Source organism: Anarrhichthys ocellatus, unplaced genomic scaffold, assembly GCF_004355925.1.
Source record: "Anarrhichthys ocellatus isolate YVR2014 unplaced genomic scaffold, GSC_Weel_1.0 scaffold91, whole genome shotgun sequence".
NCBI classification, from domain to species: domain Eukaryota; kingdom Metazoa; phylum Chordata; class Actinopteri; order Perciformes; family Anarhichadidae; genus Anarrhichthys; species Anarrhichthys ocellatus.
Genome location: NW_022280121.1, coordinates 1,276,117 through 1,299,290, shown reverse-complemented (window position 1 = coordinate 1,299,290; position 23,174 = coordinate 1,276,117). Strand labels below are relative to the sequence as shown.

Sequence of the window (23,174 nt, the reverse complement as noted above, 5' to 3'; positions counted from 1 at the left end):
ACCACAACAGAGGGCGGGATGTTCTCCAGTGTCAACACTGCAATTCTGGTGTAATAGCTCACAACAATGGTTCGCTTTTTAGTTGAGAGCGGTTATTTGGGTAATATGTTTAACATGATAGGGTTGCTGCTTTAGTTGGCATGGGACACTGTAAAAAGCATGTAAGCTTAACACGGACGAAATTAAATTGTTAACAGAACAGACACATGAAGATACTCAAGATAAAGACGAACCAATAAAGAGAATCCGCAAGTGTGACCCTTTTTTATGTCCTTTCCATCAGCAGCTATTGCTGGGATATCCTTAGGCAAGGCCCTTTACTTCAAATCAGCACAAGAACATGCATGCTCAGCAAACTTTCCCAGGATACTGTATAGTAAATAGTTGCTAATGACAATGAATTTGTCCCCAACGCAGAAAAGTAACTTGCCTTTTTTTCATTATAAAAACACTCTTTTACTGCATGTGGTACACAGGAAAGCTTTTGGTGACCTCAAGATGAAGGGGAAAGACAGATGCAATTTAGTACAGTATATTTCCCATATTTATATGGTTATAGTCCTCAAGATTTTACATATGTAATGCTGTTTATGGCCAGCATTCTTTCAGCAATAACTACTCAATGTATTTGCATGATGTAACTGCCTCCCTATATACTCGTTAATGGCAATCTGCCTTTCCCCGATGGGACACGCAGTGCATACCCACGCACAAGGGATTGACAGGCAATGATGCATTTCACTGAATTTGCATCATAAGATAATTTCCTCTCCTGTTAATTCTGACACATTTCACTAATCAAAACAAACTATCTGCCTGTGATGCGTGGCTAAGTATTTGTGAAACCGTTTTCAATCTGCATGTAAGCAGTGCCTGAAAATCACTTTTGAAAAACAGGCCCCTGCATGTAGCTCTGAAGACAAAATTCATTTATTTTACATAAAGGCAACATTCGATCATTAATTCAATGGATTTTCTCATCAGACTTGGATTAAAACAATTGCACAATAGCTTCCCTTTGCAATGGTTTGTTTGGTTGCACAGTAAACACACACACACACACACACACGGGTTGCTCGTCTTCTTTCACTCAAGGTTTGTTTGATGTCCTCAGTGGTCGATATACGTTATTATGAACTGAACTCTGGGACCTGTATTATTAAATCACACTTGCTGGTACCAGATCAATAAAGACTGAAATCATATCCAGAGGGTTAAATGTAATGTTAACTTTTAAGGGTGGATGTTTTGTTAATATTGGGATTAAAAAGTATGCTTTTTGAGGACTATGTATGTTTTTATTGCATTTGCATCCATCTCGAGTAAGTGGTACTGTGTACGCAGGAAGAGAAACAGGGAGGGAGCATGGTTGCAGAGAAATGTACAGTGGGACTGAGCGAGAGCGAGACAAAGGGAGAGAAAAGAGACCTTGCTGCATTAACAAGCACTGCTGGGAATAGAGTAGGGGGCCACCCACACAGTGCGGGACAGAGAAATCTGCTAGATGGCAGCTACGCTCTGGTTAGAAGGTGTTTTACCGCATGCATGTTTACATACAAGTGTGTGTTTGTTTTGTAAGTGTGAAGCACATTCTGTAAGATGTCTGATTCAGTTCCTCGTGTTTGGTGGAGACTTGGCTCAGGTTTGCTGTCGGGGTAGCACATGGCTGCCTGGAATCTGACCATGGGAAGAGAATACCGACATGTGAACCCTTCTCCCATGTGAACTTCATTCATGCAGCATTTTTCACAAAATGAGGGTACTCGGTGTGGATGTTGAGGCAAATTTTGAGTTCCCCCAGTCAATATGATATAGAATAGAGGACACATTCTGTCATTTTGCCTGATATGAATCGCTGCACAAATAAAGTGGACATTTTATTTCTTATTTTGGGATTCATTTTATTTATTCAATACTGAGTTTTCACCATGCAGCTGAAATAATTCTACAGTACACTGGAAATGCTGACAGTAAATATTCACATAGCAGCAGCAGATTCATTTGATTCAGTGCCCAACGGATGCAGCAACATCCAATTCTAGCTGATATATATACAGTATATATATTATTATTATTTTATTTGTTTTGTGCATGTCTTGGCCACTGTTCATTCATCACCAAATTGAAGTTGTGTACCTGTGTTTAAAATGAAATACATACATCATAGATTTTTTTTCTTACATACATTTATTGATATATTTTACTCTCTAGTTAGGTGTTCTTGCAGCCTGCTCTCCAGTGCTTTAAAAACACACATATTCGTTGCAGCCGTGTCGCATAGCATGATGCTTTGATGTTGTACGTGTCATACAGAGCTAACAGACTGCACTCCACACAGCTTCACAGGTTGGTTGCGTCTATTACAGCAATGTGATCTCCCTCCCTCTGATCCCAGTTGGCAGAGGAGAGGGCCTTTTAAAGACCGCAACTGTGGAGAGCAGACACTCGATGCCCTGTGCCGGGCACCACCAGCTGGGCTTGGCACAGCATCAACATTATTAGCACTGACGCTCCCTTGGTCCATAGAAGCCTTTTGTGAGCGAAAACCAGCAGCGGGAGAGAGATCAAGAGACGGAATTTAGAAAAAGAGATTTATTATCTTTTTTTGCTTGCTCTGACACATTTTACTTCAATGTCTCGTTTGTTTATTGTCTTAACATAATGAACTACACTGAAAGAAGAAAAAAGAAAGAGAATCAGTACAATACAACTAAACAACCAAACACATCACCCAACAATATCCTTTGAATTGTAAAAGCTTTGTTACTCTGGACATGCGAATCTACTAGCTAAACATGACTGGGGGCTGATTAAATATGAGGAAAGACCATCATGTTAAAAAGATACTTAATCAGATGTAGGTTAGGCAGCATGGTGCTAATTAGGGTGGACTCTGAAGTGGACATTGCTGTCAACAGCTTGCTGTTTCCTTAAGGACACCACTGCTCAGAGCATTCTCAGCCTCTTTGGTCAGACTGAATAAAATAGTTAGGCTCCTGTCATATTTGATGTTTATCATCTGCACTTGCAAAAACAATCTGGTCAGGGTCTGAAATTAGCACTTGCCAAATGTGTGTAAATTGTTGGCAGTGGCCAAAACAATCCTAAGGCCATGGGCCACAGAGAGAATGGCCAACACAAAGACAGTTTAGTAAGGTTAGCGTAGGATTGGATAGAGGTAAACGCCCACTCGTTACTGTATCAACTTCACTCGCTACCTTGCTTGTCAATTGCCTATTATCTAAGCTTTTGCTTATTGCTTTTGCTTTCACACAGAATTGAACCCATAGGGATACAGCTGCTTTGCAAGAAAGTGTTTCTGGTAGCAGCATCACGGGTTTGTTTGGAACAAACAAAAGAGGCAGCACGAGCAGTCTGTGCATGTTTGAACTGGTTCTCCCATTTAGCTCTGTAAAGAAAATGGTTTGTTTTCAGGCCACTTCCTCTCTCTCCCCTTTGACTTTTTTTCCAAGTTTAATTGTACTATTTATTGGCATTACAGGGTAAAAAAAAAGCCAATTATTCTAGTTATTCATGGAACAAAAAGATCATTAAGATATTGATAAAAGTACAGTGTGACGCCAGGGAGGAGGTTTTGTCAATATTTAAATATCTCTCGGTATTTGATAAGCTGAGCGTCCTTTAACTCCACCATTACTGAATACATGTATATAGACATAGAGTTCAGCTCACTCTCTCACCACTCCCACTGGATCCTTTCTTTAAACAAAAGATCTCTGCAGTGTAGTCCTTTATATCCCCCTTTAAAGTGTGCTTAAATCTACAATAAAACCATGAATGTGCTTTCACATAAATCCAGCACCATCAATGGATGTGTTGCCAAGGGATCCTCATCAGAAGAAGCCAGTCCTACTTTCCTGCGGAAAATAAAATAAATCGTAAAAAAAAATGCAACAAGGCTGCTCGGTTGCCTCAGCATGGAAATGCAATGTGAGAAAGGGATTAAACCTCCAACACAAAAAAAAAGAGGAAGAATGACAGTGACTACACTGGCAAAGCTCCCTATATACCCACACTGAGCAACACTCACGCACAGCTCAGTGAAAGACTGTAGAGAGCAACCGGGGAAGGCAGAAGGAAGGCAGAAATACAGATGAAAGGTAGGGACTGAGGAGAGACAGGGGCAGAACATTGGCACCCAGAAAGAAAGAGACGAAGAGAGAAGGAGTGTAAAAGTTATGGACAGAAAAAGAGATGGCACCATTCTGAGCTGCAGTCACCCGAGGACTTTTCCCCCACCAAAATGATCTGACACTGCCTACTCTCCCTTCTCTGCTACGGGGCCTGAAACAGCGATAATATGCCCCATAAATCACATATGTCACATTTCAGTGTTTTTCAACTTTTGGTCTTCACATTTTTGTCCGAGAAGTGAAAGTTTGCACAATTCTCAGTGCACTGACTATTTCATTATTCATTCATTTTCTTCATTTTCTTTTCATTGCCCAAGGTCTCACACACCAATACCAGGAACACGTGGTTACATCTTACATTATGATTGAATTACTACAGTAATACTAAAAAGAGCAAAAACATAATAGTATCCAGACAATTTTGAAGCATCAGAAGCATCTGTAAACTGTCTGCTTCTTTGACTTACAAGATAGAGGCCATATTCCTTACTAAAAGTGAAATTGATCCCTAATTACGTGCATGCAATTTCCCACCAGTGTCCATCCTCATCATGAGAATGTCATCTTGGCAGATAAACCAAATGCAGTATCTCACTCAGTGAGGGGTTTGTGAGATTAGGGTTTGGCGTCGTTTTTAGAGGAAACTCTACTTGACAAGTGAAGATTTAATTACTTAACATAATAAAGTTCAGAAAAGCAGTAATGTATCTGACAGCAGAAATTGGCACCCAAATACTGGCACCGACTGTGCAGTGAAGCAGCACAAACGCATATAAACTATGGAATGGAATGAATAATTACCTCCTTCTTCTATCAAATCATCAAACCCCATGGGTCTGTCTGTGATCTGAGGGCAAAGTGACTTCGGCTCCAAGAAAACAATGAGCTTCTCTCTCTCCCGCTGACACTGTGACTCTGATGCTGATGGCAATGCTGCCGGTGTGCGTGTGTGTGTGTGAGTGTGTGTGTGAGTGTGTGTGTGTGAGTGTGTCTGTGTGCGTATGTGTGTGCGTGGTGTCGGTCTGTGCCTAGCAGCTGCAACCCAGTGATGCATGGTGAATAACAGGTCAGTGCTAATCTCATTAGGGCTAATCAGATGTATATGATATGTATAAACAGTGGGGCTCTTCTGTACACAAGCAGCCACAATACACATCTCCAGACAGGAAGTAAAATGTATGTGTGGCTTTAGGAGAATGCTGGGGGAAAGGCCGACTGACTGAGACGAGGTGAGAGGAGAAAGAGAGATGTCATTTTTTAGGGTGCAACATTATCAGAGGAGTTATGGAATTATGCACAGGTGGAGAGCTGGTGTGAATACTGATGCAGTGCACAGCAGCAGTAGAGTTTGCGGTCCACCTTTTCAAAATGAGGAAACTGCATGCAACTATGACAAATGAGGCATGCCTCAGGGAAGCTTTAGGTTTGTCACTATGCCGGATTGCGTTCCCGTTTTGTTTGTGTGTGTGGTGCACACGCATGTTGCTAATTGGTTTCTGCATATGTGTGTTAATGCCTGCATGTGTCTCACGTGTCATATTTCTAAGAGAGGGTTCATGTAGAGATGAACACATCAAGGGCTGGAAAGGAAGATGTGAGTCATTAAATGTAGTAAAAGGGTATCTGGGCCTGTACTTTTATTGAATCAGAGGGAGACTGTGTGATTGCAGATGGTTATCTGGGTGTTTGAGGGAGAAAGAGGGAGAGAGACAGAGAGAGAAAGACGAGGCAGGAAAGATTTTGGGCATCTTGTCTGAAACCCTGTCCCCTCTCTGTCTGAGTGTCCCAGGGGTTCGAGATTGGTTTCACTTAAAGCACTTAAAACACCCCGCAGGGCCATGCTTGGCTCTGAAATAAATAGCAAGATCACTCTTTGATTGTTTTGAAATTGAATGCAATCTGCCAGAGCTGTGAGCCATCATTTCACTTTTTTCCTCCTCTTGATCTCTCCTTCCACTTGATGCCAGCCTCTCTTTGTTTCCATCACAAAGGGCTTTTCAGGAATTGTTCTGCTCCAAAGGAAAAAAAGGAAAAAGATTTTTGTCACATAAATCATTTGAGCCAGACAATATTTGATACATCACGGCAATCAAAAGTTAAAGATGGAGGAAATATTTCCAAGAATGATTGTTAAGTCGAAGGAGAAGCTAATAATAACAATAACAAACATAAATCCTATAAACTCCACAAGCCGCCCTGATGGGGGGTTCTGTGGAGTATTTTGGCCTTGGTGTGCAAACACAGCAGCATACACAACTGTGTTCACACTGTAAAACACCTAATAAACGCCTATTCTCAAAAAGACTGATATACTATCTGTTAGCCAAAATCAATATTTAGGTTACAATAAACAAACTGCTGTCTCTTAGGTTGCCCAGATAAAAAAAAGTCTTCGCACTGCTGCTGATGAAGCATGTTTATTTAAAAAACTCTATAAAATGTTAACTGTAGCATGTTTTAAGGCTTTTCCTTTGATTTGAAATGAGGTACGGTATATGCAGTATCTGATTTATCATAAAGTATCTGTCATTTACAAAATTCTTGAGTTATCAGCCTTCAGTCACACATCAACGTGATGCTAAAATAACCCAGCTGGATTTAATATTAAGGCATTTGAAAAAGAAAAGATCAGTTGAAGGCAGTACAGATTTGATTTAAATGGCATGAATTCAACTCATTCATCATGTAGTTGAGACCTGGACTGAAACTTTATGTAATTATTACAACCTTTCTCAAATCAGACTGAGCTGTTTTTGAAAATCCATCCGTAGAAGAGTTAAAATGAGCGTATAAGTCTTTGTATATAGTTGGTAACACAATAATTGGATGATTGGACATGATGAACTTTCCCTTCAGTGGATAAAATAGGGTTTCGATGCCGACTGTGTGCAGAACCCCTCCTCACTATTCAACAAAATAGATGAGCAGAATGACACTCTTTTCCTAATCAGCATTTGCCATGACTAGCACACACACGCACCCACACACTGCCTGCACTGTGAGAGCAGATATGGCATTAGCTGTCCCCTTTCCCAGGGAAGCAGTGGGGATGAAAGAGTGCAGAGATGGGTCCCCCATCCTCTGATCTGCTGCTGCCTTTGACATCAGCAGTCACCAACTCCAAAAGCACAGGAGAACTCGGGGACGAGCTAAAAACTGACAATCTGCCCACCATTGCAACCACACACCACTCTCTCCCCTCCTCGCTATCTTGAATTTCTCTTTTTCTTGCTCTTGGAAGTAAGATTTATTTCTTTAATTGACCTGCCACTATAAATATAGGTTGGACATATTGTAGATGTAGTATAATTTCTGCCCCTCCCAGACCCTTCCTGCTCTCATTTCCTCTTGCATGGATAGTATGGACGCTCCACTGCACCTATAGAGACAACATAGGGAACTGATATGAGCTGAACAGCAGCTCGCGGGGTCTCCTGCGGTGCGACTTGCTGTGCCGAAGCTCCGCTCATTCTCTCTGACAGCGAGCACATACACAAAGACCCTATAGCTGCACATACTTTGTGCTCAAAGTCATTTTTCATACTCCCTCACATTGGTCATCCAAATAAGATCACCGCAGAGTATTTCAGACTGTGTGGGACCATGGAAAGAGGATAGAAGCTAAGCTGCAATGTGTTGACTTGGGTAAATGTAGAGTGTCTCAAACCGTGAGGACAGACGATATGAAAGGAATTGATGTTTGCCAGGCAGAAAGTAAAGATAAACCTCAGCATCTCACAGTGAAACCTTTTAGCTTGAGCATTTACTCCCTTTGATGATTTATTACTGGGGTTATGTGGATGGCTATCATAGGTGATTTTCAATGCAGTTAACCATGTATCCCAGCTATGCTTTGTGCATGTTACACCAAGTCTACCAGTCAGAGTTTTCCCGTATGCACTGGCGCCTGTTTTGCATTCCCTCACTCTAGAAAACAGGCACACCCATCAGGAACCATTAGTCTTCACAGTGACAGGTCGGCCTTCGACTGAGAGACTCTCCCTGGCGGAGCTTTCTCATTGCCTCAAACAGTGCTCGGGTATTTTCACTAACAGGCTGAGACACAGTGTAATTTGTGTGGGGCATTTACTGCTGGCATTACGTCTAATTTATGTTCTCTTGTCCTGACAAAAGAGTAAAGCGAGTCACCCGAGACTTCACACGGCTCCTTATATTCCTCCGCAGGTGAACAAATGGACAGATTAAAGGTCATGTGGACAGATGTATTGGCAGGTGTCATAAAAATGTCTAATTATATTACCTTCCTGTCCACAGACGGATGCGGCGCTGATGTACGACGCTGTGCATGTGGTGGCGGTTGCGGTGCAGCAATCGCAGCAGATCACGGTCAGCTCTCTGCAGTGTAATCGCCACAAGCCGTGGCGCTTCGGGGGACGTTTCATCAGCCTGATCAAAGAGGTACAAGGCCATCTGTGCTATCAACGTGCAGCCTATCTTGACCTCTGACCTGTGGAATGTGCTGAACACTGTAGCTCGGGCATGTTATATTGATCAGTGCAATCGCATGTTTGCAAGCATGCCCTTTGTGAATCACTGGAGCGCTTCCTGTGAACTTTTGCATTTTTATCTTCCTGTTGAAGAAAATTTAAAGGATTATGATAAAACCCATACGAACATACTTAAAGGCATAGTGTGTAGCATTTTGGGGGATCTATTTGCAGAAATGAAATATAATATTCATAACTATGTATTAATTAGTGTATAATCGCCTGTAACAAAGAATCATTAGCTTGTGTTATGTTAGCTTGACATGGGCCCTTTATATCAACATTGGGAGCACGTCCTCTTCACAAAGTCCAATGTGTTGCACCACTAGCGCGAGCCTCCGCTGACGGCACACAAGCTCCGAGCATGAACAGAGGCATTTATGCTCTATGAGCCGTGCGCTGCATTATTCTCCGAAAACGCCAGAGGCTGTACAAACAAAATTAACTGCGAGGAATCAAAAAGACAACGAGTGTAACCCATAGATACGCCCATGGACTGTAGGTGTAACCGGCAAAAATACATAAACGAGGGGTTGTGAATATCTTTAAACTCATATCTCATATTCATGGAGTACTTTATTAAAATCAAGTATTATATGCATTGGAAAGAAAAGAAGGTTGGATATCCTGTAAACAATTTGATTTGGCTGGAAAAATATCTACTCAAATGAAGATTTTTTACCAACTCATGTTTCTAAAGCAACTCAAAACGAATTGGCCTATTTAGTATAATCCCTAAACATGTAAATTGTTTTTTCATCAGTGAACTATTTGTGACAGGCATGTGAACGCGCGTGCCAAGTTACAAAAAATCAGAGATAATTACGTCATTTTCCGGCGCGCCTCGCGTCGGCTTCAATATGACAAGTATGAAATAAGCTCGAGATGCCAGCAAATCCTACCCTCTGTCCCAAGTCTATTGCTTATTCTTAACACTTTAAATCATCTTCATAATGTAATCTGAATAACCATCGCATTATCCGCAGCAACTACATGTTTTTTGTGATGTTTCACTCCCTGTCTCCCACTTTCTCTCCGTGCATATCTCCACCCGTGTTTATATCAAAGCCTTTGTGTGTCTCCTTAACTGTAGTCCGGGGTCAGCCATTTGCTTTGTTCTACAAAGCTCTTTCATTCTGTGGATGGTATCATTGCAGGTAATTTTCAGATTGAGCCATTGTAGTAGCTGGCACATCCTCCCCCTCCCATGTCTGCTATCGCTCTCCATGCCCGTCTGTTTCTCCAATGGCTTTGAAGTGAAACTTCAATCACAATGAACCACATGCATAATGAACTCTCACCTGTCAAAACTGCTTTTATTCTGGCTGCTTTATTGTTGTTTTTTTTGTTATGTTGTTGAGAGAGACAGTGAGGGGAGAGTCAGACAAAATTCATAATTGGGACAGAAAAAGTTTTACAGGCAGCGGGTTAGATTGATACTGATGAGAAAGATGATAACTTAAGGTTAATGGAATGACTGTGCTGAGGATTTTGATTTATTATGATGTGTGCTTCTGTCCGCAGGCTCACTGGGATGGTTTGACAGGACGTGTTCTCTTCAACAAGACCAATGGACTGAGGACAGACTTTGACCTGGATGTCATCAGTCTGAAGGAGGATGGGCTGGATAAGGTGTGTCAAACCTTGGTGTAGTTGATGATGTGTGACTTCTGAGTCTTAAAGGGGGGAAAAAAAGGAAATGTTGGGCTGAATGCTCGTTAGACAAGGTGATATAAACTTGACACTGAATTGTTTCAACAGATTGGAACATGGGATCCTCCCAGCGGTCTCAATATGACAGAGTCTCACAGAAGCAAGACATCCAACATCACAGATTCTCTGGCCAACAAATCCCTGCGTGTATCCACCATACTGGTAGACACAGGCAGCACAAACTCACTCACCAAATACACACAGAAAATAACGACGCGCAGAAAAAAAAACAGCTTGACTTATTTTCCCTGTATAGGAGGAGCCATATGTGATGTTTAAGAAGTCAGACAAGCCTCTGTATGGAAACGACCGTTTTGAGGGCTACTGTATCGACCTGCTGAGGGAGCTCTCTGGCATCCTTGGCTTCCACTATGAGGTGCGATTGGTGGAAGATGGGAAGTATGGAGCGCTGGATGAGTCCACGGGCCAATGGAACGGCATGGTGCGGGAGCTAATGGACCATGTGAGTCAATAATCGCCAGGAGTGCACACAGGGAGATGCAGAAAATGCAAGCAAAAAATGCAAATACATTACTATAAATATCTAAAAGCAGATTAACATATATTTTCTGCATTTTCTGTTTATTTACTTACAACAGCCAACAATGCAATGTCCCAAACATGCCTGAGACATATAGGTAATTGATTGCTTCAATAAATGTTTCCATTTGCTACTCTACAACTGAGTCATAGTTTATTAGTTGGCATGAACAGTAGAAAAAAGAAAGAGCGCCCCCTACACAATATACTATATCGACAGAAACAGAAAGTCTTGCAAAGCAAACAAAAACTGGCACTGTATGATGAAAAAAGCATTTATTGGAGGGGTTGTGCAAAAGTAACACCGATGATGGCTAATCTTACATTTTAGGGGATTTAAGGATACTTTGTCACAGAATAATTTAATCCCCAAATTGTTGCCTTGGTGACTCACTTTTAACACTACATAAGAAGGATCAGACATATAACCTGTAATTTCCAGAGAAACTCAACCTCCTGCTAATCCCTCTGAATTTATGGTCTGTTTCCTCTCCTCTCTCATGGCTCTTCCTCCTGTACATATTGAACAGACCAGCTGTTGACGTAAATCAGTGGTTAATTCAATTGACTGTTTTTTATTGGTTGACTCCCCCTCCCCACCACCACCACACACACACACACACACGCACACACACATACACACACACACACACACACACACACACACTCAACCACTATTATCTCATTGCAGAAAGCAGACCTGGCAGTGTCTCCTCTGGCCATCACCTACGTCAGGGAGAAGGTCATCGACTTCTCAAAGCCCTACATGACGCTGGGGATAAGTATCCTGTACCGCAAGCCCAACGGAACCAACCCTGGGGTCTTCTCCTTTCTCAACCCCCTCTCACCCGATATCTGGATGTATATTCTGCTGGCTTGCTTGGGTGTCAGTTGTGTGCTGTTTGTCATAGCCAGGTAACATGTCAAGCCCCCACCCCACCCCCCTTTCCCTTCCTTCCTTCCTTCCTTCCTCCACGTCCTTCTTTCCTACCTGTTTGCACTAACACACAGCAGTTGCTCCCTCCGGGCAACAAGCTTTGACTGGTGGCATAATTACTCCAGCAAGAGTCATTGCCTTAAAATACAACTGGAAGTGAACTGTGGATGGCAAAAAAACAAATCTCAGATTTCCGAACCTCCCACCAGTATTTGAACTCACCACCCAGAAAAGTTTTCAAAACAATTGTTTTAACGTCATTATCAAACATTGACAATGACGCTAAAACTTGAAACTTAAAACTTTGATGAAAAGAATTAAAAGGTAGTTAAAAGGATTAGATGATGTCATTACCTGCAGTGCCTTACAGTAAATTAGCTAAAACAAGGAAAAACACTGGTATGTCATTAAAATCTGCTGACTACTGACACTATTTCGGGCATATTTGCCCAAGCATCAGCAACTGTTAAACCAGCTACTCGTTATATATCTCTGTAAGAAATGTACAGGTACAATTCTTACAGATATCTCGGCGAACCCACCCTCCTAAAACCCCAGATGCATGACCGATGTCGAAAGTTGTGTGTTAACCCCAGGGCTCCTCTTCTTCTGCTTTTATTCCGAGAGGTTTGGGTTTAATGCACATTGCATCTAATGTTACCGGCACAATGATCACATGAGAGGAAAGCAGCAACTGTCACCTAAGTTAGTTCAGAATATGCAAATGATCCCACGTAGCCCTTTGTTTCCACGGATGGTCAGGGTAAGTGATTAGCATGCAATTATACTGATATTCTTCTGGTTGTAATGAAATGGTCTCAGTACTCTTATTAAATTATAATGCCCTTGTCTGCATGCATGCATTGTGCCATTCTTTTGCACACCATGGCAAAAAATAGTGCTTGTTCTCACACTATGTGACCAAAAACATTCAGCAGAGTTTAAATCTGAAGTGCAGTGTTTTACTCTTCAGTACGCTGAGCTAGTTCTCTCATAATTGTGGTATTGATTGCACGGCCACCGATTGATTGGTCAATCCCCCCAATGCAGAGTATATTATTTTCTTTAATCCTCTGCAAATAGAGTGAGTTGAGTGAGCTTATGAAGTACTGGTTTTGCACAATAAAACACTAAACACCTCAATCTCACCAGGGATTCACGTCTTTGAACTGCTTCCCACACACACACACACACACACAAACATAATTTTTTCTGACTTAATAAGCTTTCTCATTTCAAGCTCCAGAGAAATACATTTCACTCATTGGTTCCTTCCAGCTCTGTTTGTGGTTGAATTGATTCCTCTCTTTATTAAGAAAAGAAATGGTATTCTTTCAGGTCGCAAAACCTTTTCTAGTATAGAAAATGTCCACCTGCCAAGAAGAATGGATGCTTTAAATTGCGTTATAAAAGTTTACATGTAATTACAGGATGTTGCAGTTGTGCAATCCAAGACCCGGACACCTATGATTTTAACATCCCCAACACAGCCTCTTCACTTGGCCTGAGAAAAGAAAGGCAGCAGATCCATAATGCCAGTCAGAGTAATTGAATCCAACAGACAGTTATTGGAGGGAGTGTGTCGTGTTATTGAGGCTGGGGACGGACGAAGGAGAAGAGGAACGTGAGAGAGGGATAATCTTTTTAGAATTCTGTGTGCAATACAACATGTCCCTCGTGCTTGGTGTGAGGAGGTGACCTTTGCGTTCCGCGTGTTCCACGTCCCCTTCTTCCCGGTGATCGGTGTGCAGAACACGACCTGCAGGAATATGGGCCAGCTGCAGGCAAAGGTCATACAGAGGAGCCATCGGTGGGGGGTGCATACAGAATACACATGTATACATTGAGAAGGACAAATGCAATCCAATCATGAACATGTTACATAGATTTACACAGACTTATACTATCTCACCTATGGCACATATCAGATGTCACCAACAATTGGCCTCAGGCTGCAGCTCAACATTATATGTAACGTCCGTAATCGGCAATATAAATAAATCATCGCAGAAAATATTTGACTTTGAGATGGATTTGATTTAGCAAATGTAAATGCACACCCACACAGCTAAAGGCACATGCGCCAACATTCATTTGCCAGAGGCTTGATACACACAGGCATAAAACCAGACATAAATACGAACACATGTGAGCGCACACATGGCATTCTGCAAAGCTCCATAAGGCCATTGTGCCATTTCAGTTGCCTGTGGTTCCAAGGAGACCAAGCTCATTGGCATTCCGGCAAATCCAACATCCTGATGGGGTTGACAGGAAGAATTATAGTGTGTCATCACAACCATGTCAACGTAGATGCTTCTCAAGGGGACAGCATAGAAAATAGCTTCAAAGTAAGAGGAATATGACTATAAAAATGTTGCCATGTTCACAATGCTTGTAAAATAGGGTTGGTAATTAGGCAGCTGCAGCAACAAGGAGAGATCGAGTGACGTATCTGTATGCAGATCTACAGCAATCATGCAGTCTCTGTGGCAAATAGCTGCTGCCATAAAACTGCCGTCAAATAATATTGGGTTTGGTAATGTGAAATGCTGCTCTGTGTCGTACACGGGAAATGCGGGTATATTCATATATGCGTCTCTAAAAAGTGCAAATTGCATCACATTTCTGCGCAGCATCAACCTGAAAAACTCAGCCCACAGGCTTATTAGCATGTGGGCCAAGTTGGGGGGGGGGAAGCTGCTAAACAGCCTTACCTGATGCATATGCAATGTTCCCGCTATCATCCACTTCAGCACAAACTCAATCAGTTCCTGATGCTTAAGACTAACCCAATCAACCTGCGCTAATACCATGCCACTTCTGCTTAGGATAATAAATGAGAAATGTCCGGTGGGGGGGGTAAACAGGGGAGGTTCATAGGGAAAGCAAGGCAATTGCGGGGAAAGTGAGGTGTAGAATGGTGCAGTATGGGGAAAAGAGATGAAGCTGTGAGGGGAGTGTGAGAAAAGAGGAAAAGCAGCTGCTGGGTGGAAGAACAAGGGCAGCATGTTGAGAAACCAAAAAGACAAAAGAAGAAGACAAGTCCCATGTTCGGGGTGTAAGGAGGATGTGGCATCTGCAGAGTAGCAGTGATTGCAGTTGATGGGGGAAACACATAAACGCTCCTGAGTCAGTGAATCCAAATGAGCTCCAAAGATCATCGCGCACTAGGACATTATCATCGGTGACAGTGTTATTCCAGCCTATTGATCTGTTCTCACAATAAACTGATGGCATTTGAATACGCCAATACGTTGATCTCGGCGAAAGTCAGAATGATTTGCTTTGGTCTCTGCAGAAGCTCTGACCCTGAGGCCACAATACAGGATTCCTACACATTTACATTCCCTTTGTTCTTGCTCACAATGTTTTAAATGGTATGTTTGATGTGCCCTTTAATCTGCAACAGTGAACACACTGTTCTTTGCTTCATGCTAACATATGTCTCTGTGCTCTTTCTTTTTATAGGTTTAGCCCTTACGAGTGGTACAACCCGCATCCATGCAACCCAGACTCGGATGTAGTGGAAAACAATTTTACGCTGCTCAATAGTTTCTGGTTTGGAGTTGGGGCTCTCATGCAGCAAGGTAGTTGCCTCAGCCTGTGGCTGCTTTTGCTCTTTGGAGCCGGAGCTCTCTACATCCCACTGTCTCTGAGGGTTGGGTTTTTTGTCCAAGCTCGCGGCAACAAAGAGAGATCTCTGGGGTTCGACTGCTAGAAAGACAGAACTTAGAGTAAAAGTGCATGTAATGTTTTTTTATTTTGTTATTTTTAATCTATGTATCTCATAAGAGCATAGAATATATTTTTATATGAGAGGTATAGATTTGAATACCATTTGAGTAGAATCAAATTACCCTTGTTTCAAAATCCTGAATTACAAATCAGATTACAATTTGAAGAAGAGTAATAGTATTTTTCTTTTTTTAGCAACAGCAGCTCAACTTGCGTGTATTGTGAGATTTATTTAATAATCATACAGTCTACAAATAGGTTCTTGATCATGATAATGACAGTACTGTAATACCCAGTGTCCTCTCCTCTTGCCCTTGGCCCATCAGCACCCAGAGATCAGTGAGGTGTGGAGTCAGGATGTGAGGTCACCTTGGGTACATGACTCTCTGGCCCAAACAGCCTGTCACTTCTCCACGCTGCTCTGAACCATCGATATTGAATGTCTTTGATTTGATGGGATTGATTTATGCAAACACCTATATATATATATATATATATATATATATATATATACTGTATATTTGTGTTCCTGGCATTATTTAAAGAATTTACTTGCGACTGAGACAAGATAATTCCACTTGTTTGAAATCCAACAATCATCTTGTCTAGAGAGCTCTCTCAAATGATTTCCTCTTGAAGCGAGTGGTGCATCTGCCTGAGCTGAAAACTTGAAGAGAGTTCTTGGAACAAGTTTGACTGTTTTTAAATGAACTAATCTTATTTCGTTTTTTTGCATGTTAAAAATGAACAATGCCTCCTACCACCTCCCTCACCCCAGGATCAGAGCTCATGCCCAAGGCCTTGTCGACACGAATAGTGGGAGGCATCTGGTGGTTCTTCACCCTCATCATTATTTCCTCATATACGGCCAACTTGGCTGCCTTCCTCACTGTGGAGAGGATGGAGTCGCCCATCGACTCAGCCGACGACCTGGCCAAGCAAACTAAAATCCTGTATGGGGTGGTGGAGGACGGTGCAACCATGACTTTTTTCAAGGTAGCTATAGGTCTGCCAGGGTGTTTATAGGGTATTTTTTTATATGAAATATTCTTTTCTTACTTATCAAAGTTATAATTCTTAAGATTTCAGTCACCTGTGGGAACAGCTACTTTTAGCAGCTACGTTGTCATTAATAAAGCACAAGAGCAACTGTGTCAGTTTGCTAGGCAGTCAAACAAACTCACGTTGTTTTAGTAAAGATATCAGTCAATAATTATTGCAACAGCAATTTTCATTTATATACTGTAGCTCCCTGCAATATTTAAAACTGTCCAAAAATGAGTGTGTCTGAGACTGTTTGAGACTGTTTGAGACTGTGTTGAGCTGATAGTGCAGTTGCATTTAAAAAGTAATGAAAGTCACATTCTATAATATAAAGTTAAAAATAAATAATAAATAAGGAAGTAGTCCACATGGCAGATAGGCATTTAATTATGTTATGTGCCAAGCTTCAAATAAAGCCCATTATTCTCCTTCAGTTCCTTGTTCACCCGGCTGATCATGGCTTCCGGAATGAATGGCACCCAAGAGGAAGCATCTAGAACTGGGGGTGGAGGACATAAGTACTATCCTCCATGATGTCATGGGCATTTGTTTTGAGCTGCTGCTCATAGAATGAGACTGCGGGGGGCAATTATGTAACAGGTGTTTACTATGGTTTAGAGAGTACTCTCGATTAAGGAACTTTAGAAGATTTGTAGGATGGGTTTTAGACTCTCAATGTTTTAGTTTCCTGAGGAGCTATTGGCGTTAGTGTGCTTTCTTCATTACGGCTTCTGTGTTTTGCTCAAACTTCATGGTGTTATCAAATACTACATTATATTACTTACCTAGGGGTTTTTTTGTGTGTGTTTTTTTGATGTGTATTTTGACGGATGGGAAAGAAAGCTTTTAAGTGTATGCATGTCTGTGAAACCAAAGACAAATTTCCACAAGAGTCGACCCTTAAGATGTCTGTCAATATATGTATACTGGCCCACAACATATTACAACAACAATCACATTGTACAACCACTGGGTCTGTCCTAGGAGCCTCCCTCCTGAAATCAATAACAATCTCCTTAGTCTTGAGGGACATTCAACTCCAGCAGTGCATTTTCTCACCACTCTACTAAATCATTGAGTTTGGGCCTATGTACCTGTACAGACCCTAAGAGGAGGACTATGTCGCCCTTGAATTTGATGGCGTGATGGTTGGAATGGATGCTCTTACAGCCATTAGTGTATAGAATGTAAATGCATACACATGCATTGCATCCTGTGAATACCTTGAGTGAAGCTAGGCAATTTGAAATCAGCGCAGGAAAGGCGGACGTCACCATTAATTCAATTCAATTCAATTTATTTTGTAAAGCCCAAAATCACAAATTAACAAATTTGCCTCAGAGGGCTTTACAATCTGTACACATGCCACATGTCACATGCCTCACATCGGTACAGGGAAAAAAAAATCTAAGCTGTTATGTAAAAATGTATCATAAAATGTGTAGCTGAAAAAAATGCAGAATGTAAATAATGTAAAGAATATTAAGGATTATAACTTCAACTTCCTTTTCTCTGACTTTGAAACAAAATGATTTTAACTGCAGAATTTAGGGTTGATTACCGTATTTATTCCTAATACGCCACCAATCTTATTCCACTTCTATTCTCTGGTATCTCGCAGAAAACCAAAATCTCCACCTACGACAAGATGTGGGAATTCATGAACAGCAGGAGGCAATCTGTAATGGTCAAGAACGTGGATGAGGGCATCCAGCGCGCCTTGACCTCAGACTACGCCTTCCTCATGGAGTCCACCACCATCGAGTTTGTCACCCAGCGCAACTGCAACCTCACACAGGTTGGAGGCCTCATAGACTCCAGAGCCTACGGAGTGGGAACACCTATGGGTAAATATCCTCAAACCTCTACAGTATAAGCCTCTGTGCTGCCTGATGTGTTTATGAACAGGTTTGAAAAGCTTTAGGTAAGAGAGAGATACTGCAGATGTACTGTGTGGTAGATAAAGGTACTGTACATAGTGTGGATGATTGATAAACTCTGAGAATGAAAACGGTTGACCTTTATTGATGGGGTCACGGGTGTAATGGTTCAACAGTGCCAGGTGTAAAAGGTTTATCTTAATGAAAAGCGAATGGCTGAAGAGGTTGAATTTATGTTTAAGGTTAAATTGTGCCCGGGGCTCAGGTGCCATTGGAGCTCTCCTTTAGCAGGGTTGTATTTTGTTTCTACCCATAATGCATTGTCTCACAGGATTATTTACAGAGAGGGGAATCAAACCTTTAAATCACGATACTTTAATGGTGTGTTTCAGCCTACTTTGCAGTCACATAAGGCAGTGAGTGCAAGACCGTGAAACAATCACAGAAACCAACCCGAAAGTCAATTTAGTCCAATTCCCTGTGACTTACTTGACGCCGTCTGAATTGTGAGCTTTAAACCACAACAACAAAGCACTCATGGTGTGTGTTCGAGCACTAAGACATTTTCACACCTGCTTATTTACCCTCTCCTGTACAAAAATTGCATTCCGACATTTGAAGGCGCCATCCTATGATGAGGCAGAAGTATCAAAACCACTTTCCACTGATGATAACAATTGTGTTGCATATAAAATAGTCTTTGTCAGGTTTAATAAACGTGTAGCTTACAACCCTAACGCTCCAGGACACCCTACAGTAAAGGATGGTTCCAATCCCCGTGTTGCAGAGGTTAGAGTGGTCATGACGAGGCCACGGAGAGCACTTCGACCAGCTGTAATAGCCACATATATCATGAGTGATATGAAGGCCATCAAAATATGGAGGATTAATTCTGGCCATCCACATCTGGACCCGGCTACTGCTGATGAGTATGTGGCAGTTATAGATCTGCAGGGATGCCATGATTGCCGTGATTGTAACAAAGCTTAGGTGATGCTGTGAAATATAGTCCCACTGTGATCCTTATAAGTGCAGAAGTACTAACACTGATGCCCTTGAGACGGACACACAGACAGAGAATGTGGATCAGCTCTATTTCCATTAATGTGATGACGTAGTCTATCAAATACTGTATACGAGTACAAAATACACCCCAAATCAAAGTTAATTCAGCAATAAGTGGGTTAGTATTTGAATGCATAAAGAAATAATGATTAAAGATGTCAGCTTTTAAAGTTGTTACTGCCCTCTAAATCATTTCAATCTCTCATGCTGATGTTCATTGCTCAATATTTCAGAAACATAGTTGATCGCAGCCTCCAAAATGTGTCTTCTCTAATAGAAGACGTCTTGCGATAATTACTTGCATCATTAATTCAAAGTAAGTTCTGTTTTCATGCCACCAATCCTTTTGGAATAATAGGAATCTTATTTGAGACGATGGCACTCCCCTTGTTTTCTGGTCCCAAAGAGACCTCAGCCTTCGTGTCAACCTCTGGCCTATAACTTTTGCCGTGCTTAACACTGTTTTGCAGTGCATTCCCTGTAGGGCTGTTACAGCAATAAACCAGAGCAAGCTGTAAAATAGGTCTTAACCTTTTAGTTCTTGGTGGTTTTCACACGTCCTTTTCCCAAAATGCAAATGCCTCATCTACGGCTATCGACTTAAACTGTGATCACATTAATACTTGAGGCCAGACAGTGTGGGAGTGATGGATGTCCTCCAGTGTTGAACATCTGTCAGGTAGTTGTGTATGCACAGTGTGTCAAGCACAGCGCTTTTCCATTTGCCCGGGCCCCGCTCTCCATATCCTCCTCTCTAAGGACCCATCCTATTAGCATTTATCCAAGGCCTGCTTTGTTAGGCCATCATTAATCATTTGAAATATGAGGGGAGCCTGAATCGGGGGACTCGGATACTTGATAGATTTCTCATCTTCAAATGAAGCAAGCATAATGCTTTTCACATGCACGTGCACATGCATATACATGACTGGATAGTCAACACTGTATGTACATGAACGGATTAATGTGTCGTATGAATTTTATTGTCTCAAAGTGTGCACTTCTCAGAGACATTTTGAACACATGTACTGATAAGCACAGGCACATAAACAGAAATAGACTTCATGATCAAAGACGCAAACACTGACATGCTGGTAAGAATTCAGTGGCACTTTGAGTCATTTTCTGTTTTTGTATTATTGTTCACTTCGTCAGTCTAAATACACAGAGAGGTGGAGATGAAAGGATGATGGATTGCAATAGGTAAATGATAGATGAGACAGAGGGAGCTAAAGGGGCTGAGAGGTAAAACTGTGTGAGAGCAACAGACAAAATTATGCTATCTGCTACCTGGGGCCATAATGAGTTCATTTCCCCCGGAGTTTTAGCACAAAATGTCCCTGTGTTTCGTAAAATGATTTCAATTAGCCCACATTACAGAAATTTTACATTTTACCACTCTTTCATCTCTTTTAAGTCACTAAATAAGCAGATGGGATGGAAATGTACAACCCAGCCTCGTTATGTATGTAATCATATAAATACACTAACAAGCTTTTGAACCAGTTTATGAATGAAACATGAATGCTCACAGTAAGTATTAATCTTTCCTGGCCTGGTTCGGGCACAGAGTGTGCGCTGCGCCTCGATCGGCCGTGTGTTGTGTGACACATGCTGTGGATGGGAGAGGAACACGACCCCACTCGGGTACCCTGCAACGATTACTCCTCCTTTGATCAAACCAGCACCCGCTGCGCCTTAATGCCTCGTCGCTAATTCTGGCGCCTTCCCACCGTCTGTGGATTTGGGTTCTTTTACTTATCATGACATTAGCATGCATAAAAACACAGTCATAGAGCAACCCTATCTCAGATACACACATTTAATCCCAAACACTTTTACCCATGTAATGTCAACTGGGCTTCTCTGTTCTTTTCCTGTTTATGTGCACCATTTTTAGCATGTGAAAGCGTGTGCAAACAGCAGCTAATTTGTCAGAATCAACAGCAGCTCTGCTACACAAAGCCAAGTCTTTGTTGCCAACTCCCTGTGCATTATAATTCACACACTGCAGAGAGGAGTGAGAATTTTGGAGTCACTCTGTGAATATAGGGATTAGTGGGATTTGAAGAAGGACTTACAGAAAAGAACTCCCTCTAAGCAGCCAACAATAACATGAAGGGTTATATGATCACATGCAAGCCAGAGCGTGTTTCATACACCCACCACCGTTGGATATATATATATACACATATACTCAACAATAACTTCGCAAGCTATAATCAGGTTTTATTGTATCCCACTATTATATCCATGCCCACTAATCTCATGTTGTGTCCTCGCAGGATCTCCGTACAGAGACAAGATCACGATAGCCATTCTGCAGCTCCAGGAGGAAGGGAAGCTGCACATGATGAAGGAGAAGTGGTGGAGAGGAAACGGCTGTCCTGAGGAGGAGAGCAAAGAGGCCAGCGCTCTGGGGGTGCAGAACATCGGCGGGATCTTCATCGTGCTGGCTGCAGGACTGGTGCTGTCAGTGTTTGTGGCAGTAGGGGAGGTGATTTACAAGTCTAACCAGAACGCCCAGCTGGAAAAGGTACTGGAGTATTTTCTGATGCATGTTGAGAATTAAATTTAATATATTTTGTCATATATTCTTTGTCTCAGAGATTTGTTGTTTCTATTTGGAGTTTTTGTTCTGCCTTCTCCTACGCACCTGTCAACCTACAGGTGTGCATAACTTCTGCTCTGTATCATTTGAGTCCTTGTTTGCTGTTATTTTCCCTCCTGTCCATACTGGCCGTGAAGAGATCCCTTGAACTGAAGCTAATATGAGGTTTCATCCTTCAAATCAAATGGGTATTTTAGTGGTATAGACTCTTTAGCACAACATTCCTTCTTACGTTTCAGACAGTGTTTCCTTGCTGAGCTGCAGTGGAGGGATAATATTAAAGTGACATCATTCTGTACTTTTTACACTGTAACTTTGGTAGCTCCTACTTATTATATGTTGACATTTACAATGCATTTTTGCTTGGACGGAGGACTGTGGATTTTGTCTCCCATCTCTTAATTTGAAGTCACATCAGGATGGGGATCTCTGCATGGCCAGTATGGACGAAAGGAATTATCACAGTGACCAAAAGCTGCATGCGAGTGTTGAGTGTTGTTTATAAGACAGACTTGGAACAGAAAAATTGTGACCTGGTCCTTTCATTTTGAGATTTGTCTGAAAACGAAAACATTCACCATTCAGTGCAGCATATTTCTTCCACCCCTCTGGTTACATTTCTTTCTAGCAAGGAACTGAATATATTTTAGACTGTTCTATCTGTGCTCTATTTTAGTACTGAGTGCACATGATTCATCACACAGTGTGGAGTATGTCTTTTAGAGCTCTTTAACTCGTACAATGTTTCCGGATAATTGTGAAAGTCCTTTTCATAGATGTTTTAATTAATTCCATCTACAGAATTAGCACGGTGCAGCGGCGTGTTATTTCATTGCAACAGTAATACATTTCTGGCTTTTTTTTTAAGGTTTGCATATGTTTCAGAGCACATCTCAGCTATCATTAATCATAAGCCGCAAGACTGGGTCACAATATTCAGATAATTTGCAAATGCCACAATCTCTATGCTGCCAAGGTGCTAGT

At 41.7% G+C, this 23,174-nt stretch overlaps 1 protein-coding gene across 2 annotated transcripts in view; it reads left to right on the top strand.

The window, feature by feature from the left end:
* LOC116398795 (glutamate receptor ionotropic, kainate 2-like) overlaps window positions 1–23,174 on the top strand; it is a 53,445-nt gene that overhangs the window by 24,820 nt on the left and 5,451 nt on the right. For both annotated transcript variants that reach the window (XM_031875428.1, XM_031875427.1), the window contains exons 7-15: window positions 8,430–8,573; window positions 10,187–10,294; window positions 10,424–10,537; window positions 10,632–10,838; window positions 11,607–11,830; window positions 15,324–15,442; window positions 16,369–16,586; window positions 18,256–18,481; window positions 21,865–22,115. In XM_031875428.1, the coding sequence (XP_031731288.1) occupies window positions 8,430–8,573; window positions 10,187–10,294; window positions 10,424–10,537; window positions 10,632–10,838; window positions 11,607–11,830; window positions 15,324–15,442; window positions 16,369–16,586; window positions 18,256–18,481; window positions 21,865–22,115 (1,611 nt within the window). The remainder of the gene's footprint in view (window positions 1–8,429; window positions 8,574–10,186; window positions 10,295–10,423; window positions 10,538–10,631; window positions 10,839–11,606; window positions 11,831–15,323; window positions 15,443–16,368; window positions 16,587–18,255; window positions 18,482–21,864; window positions 22,116–23,174) is intronic.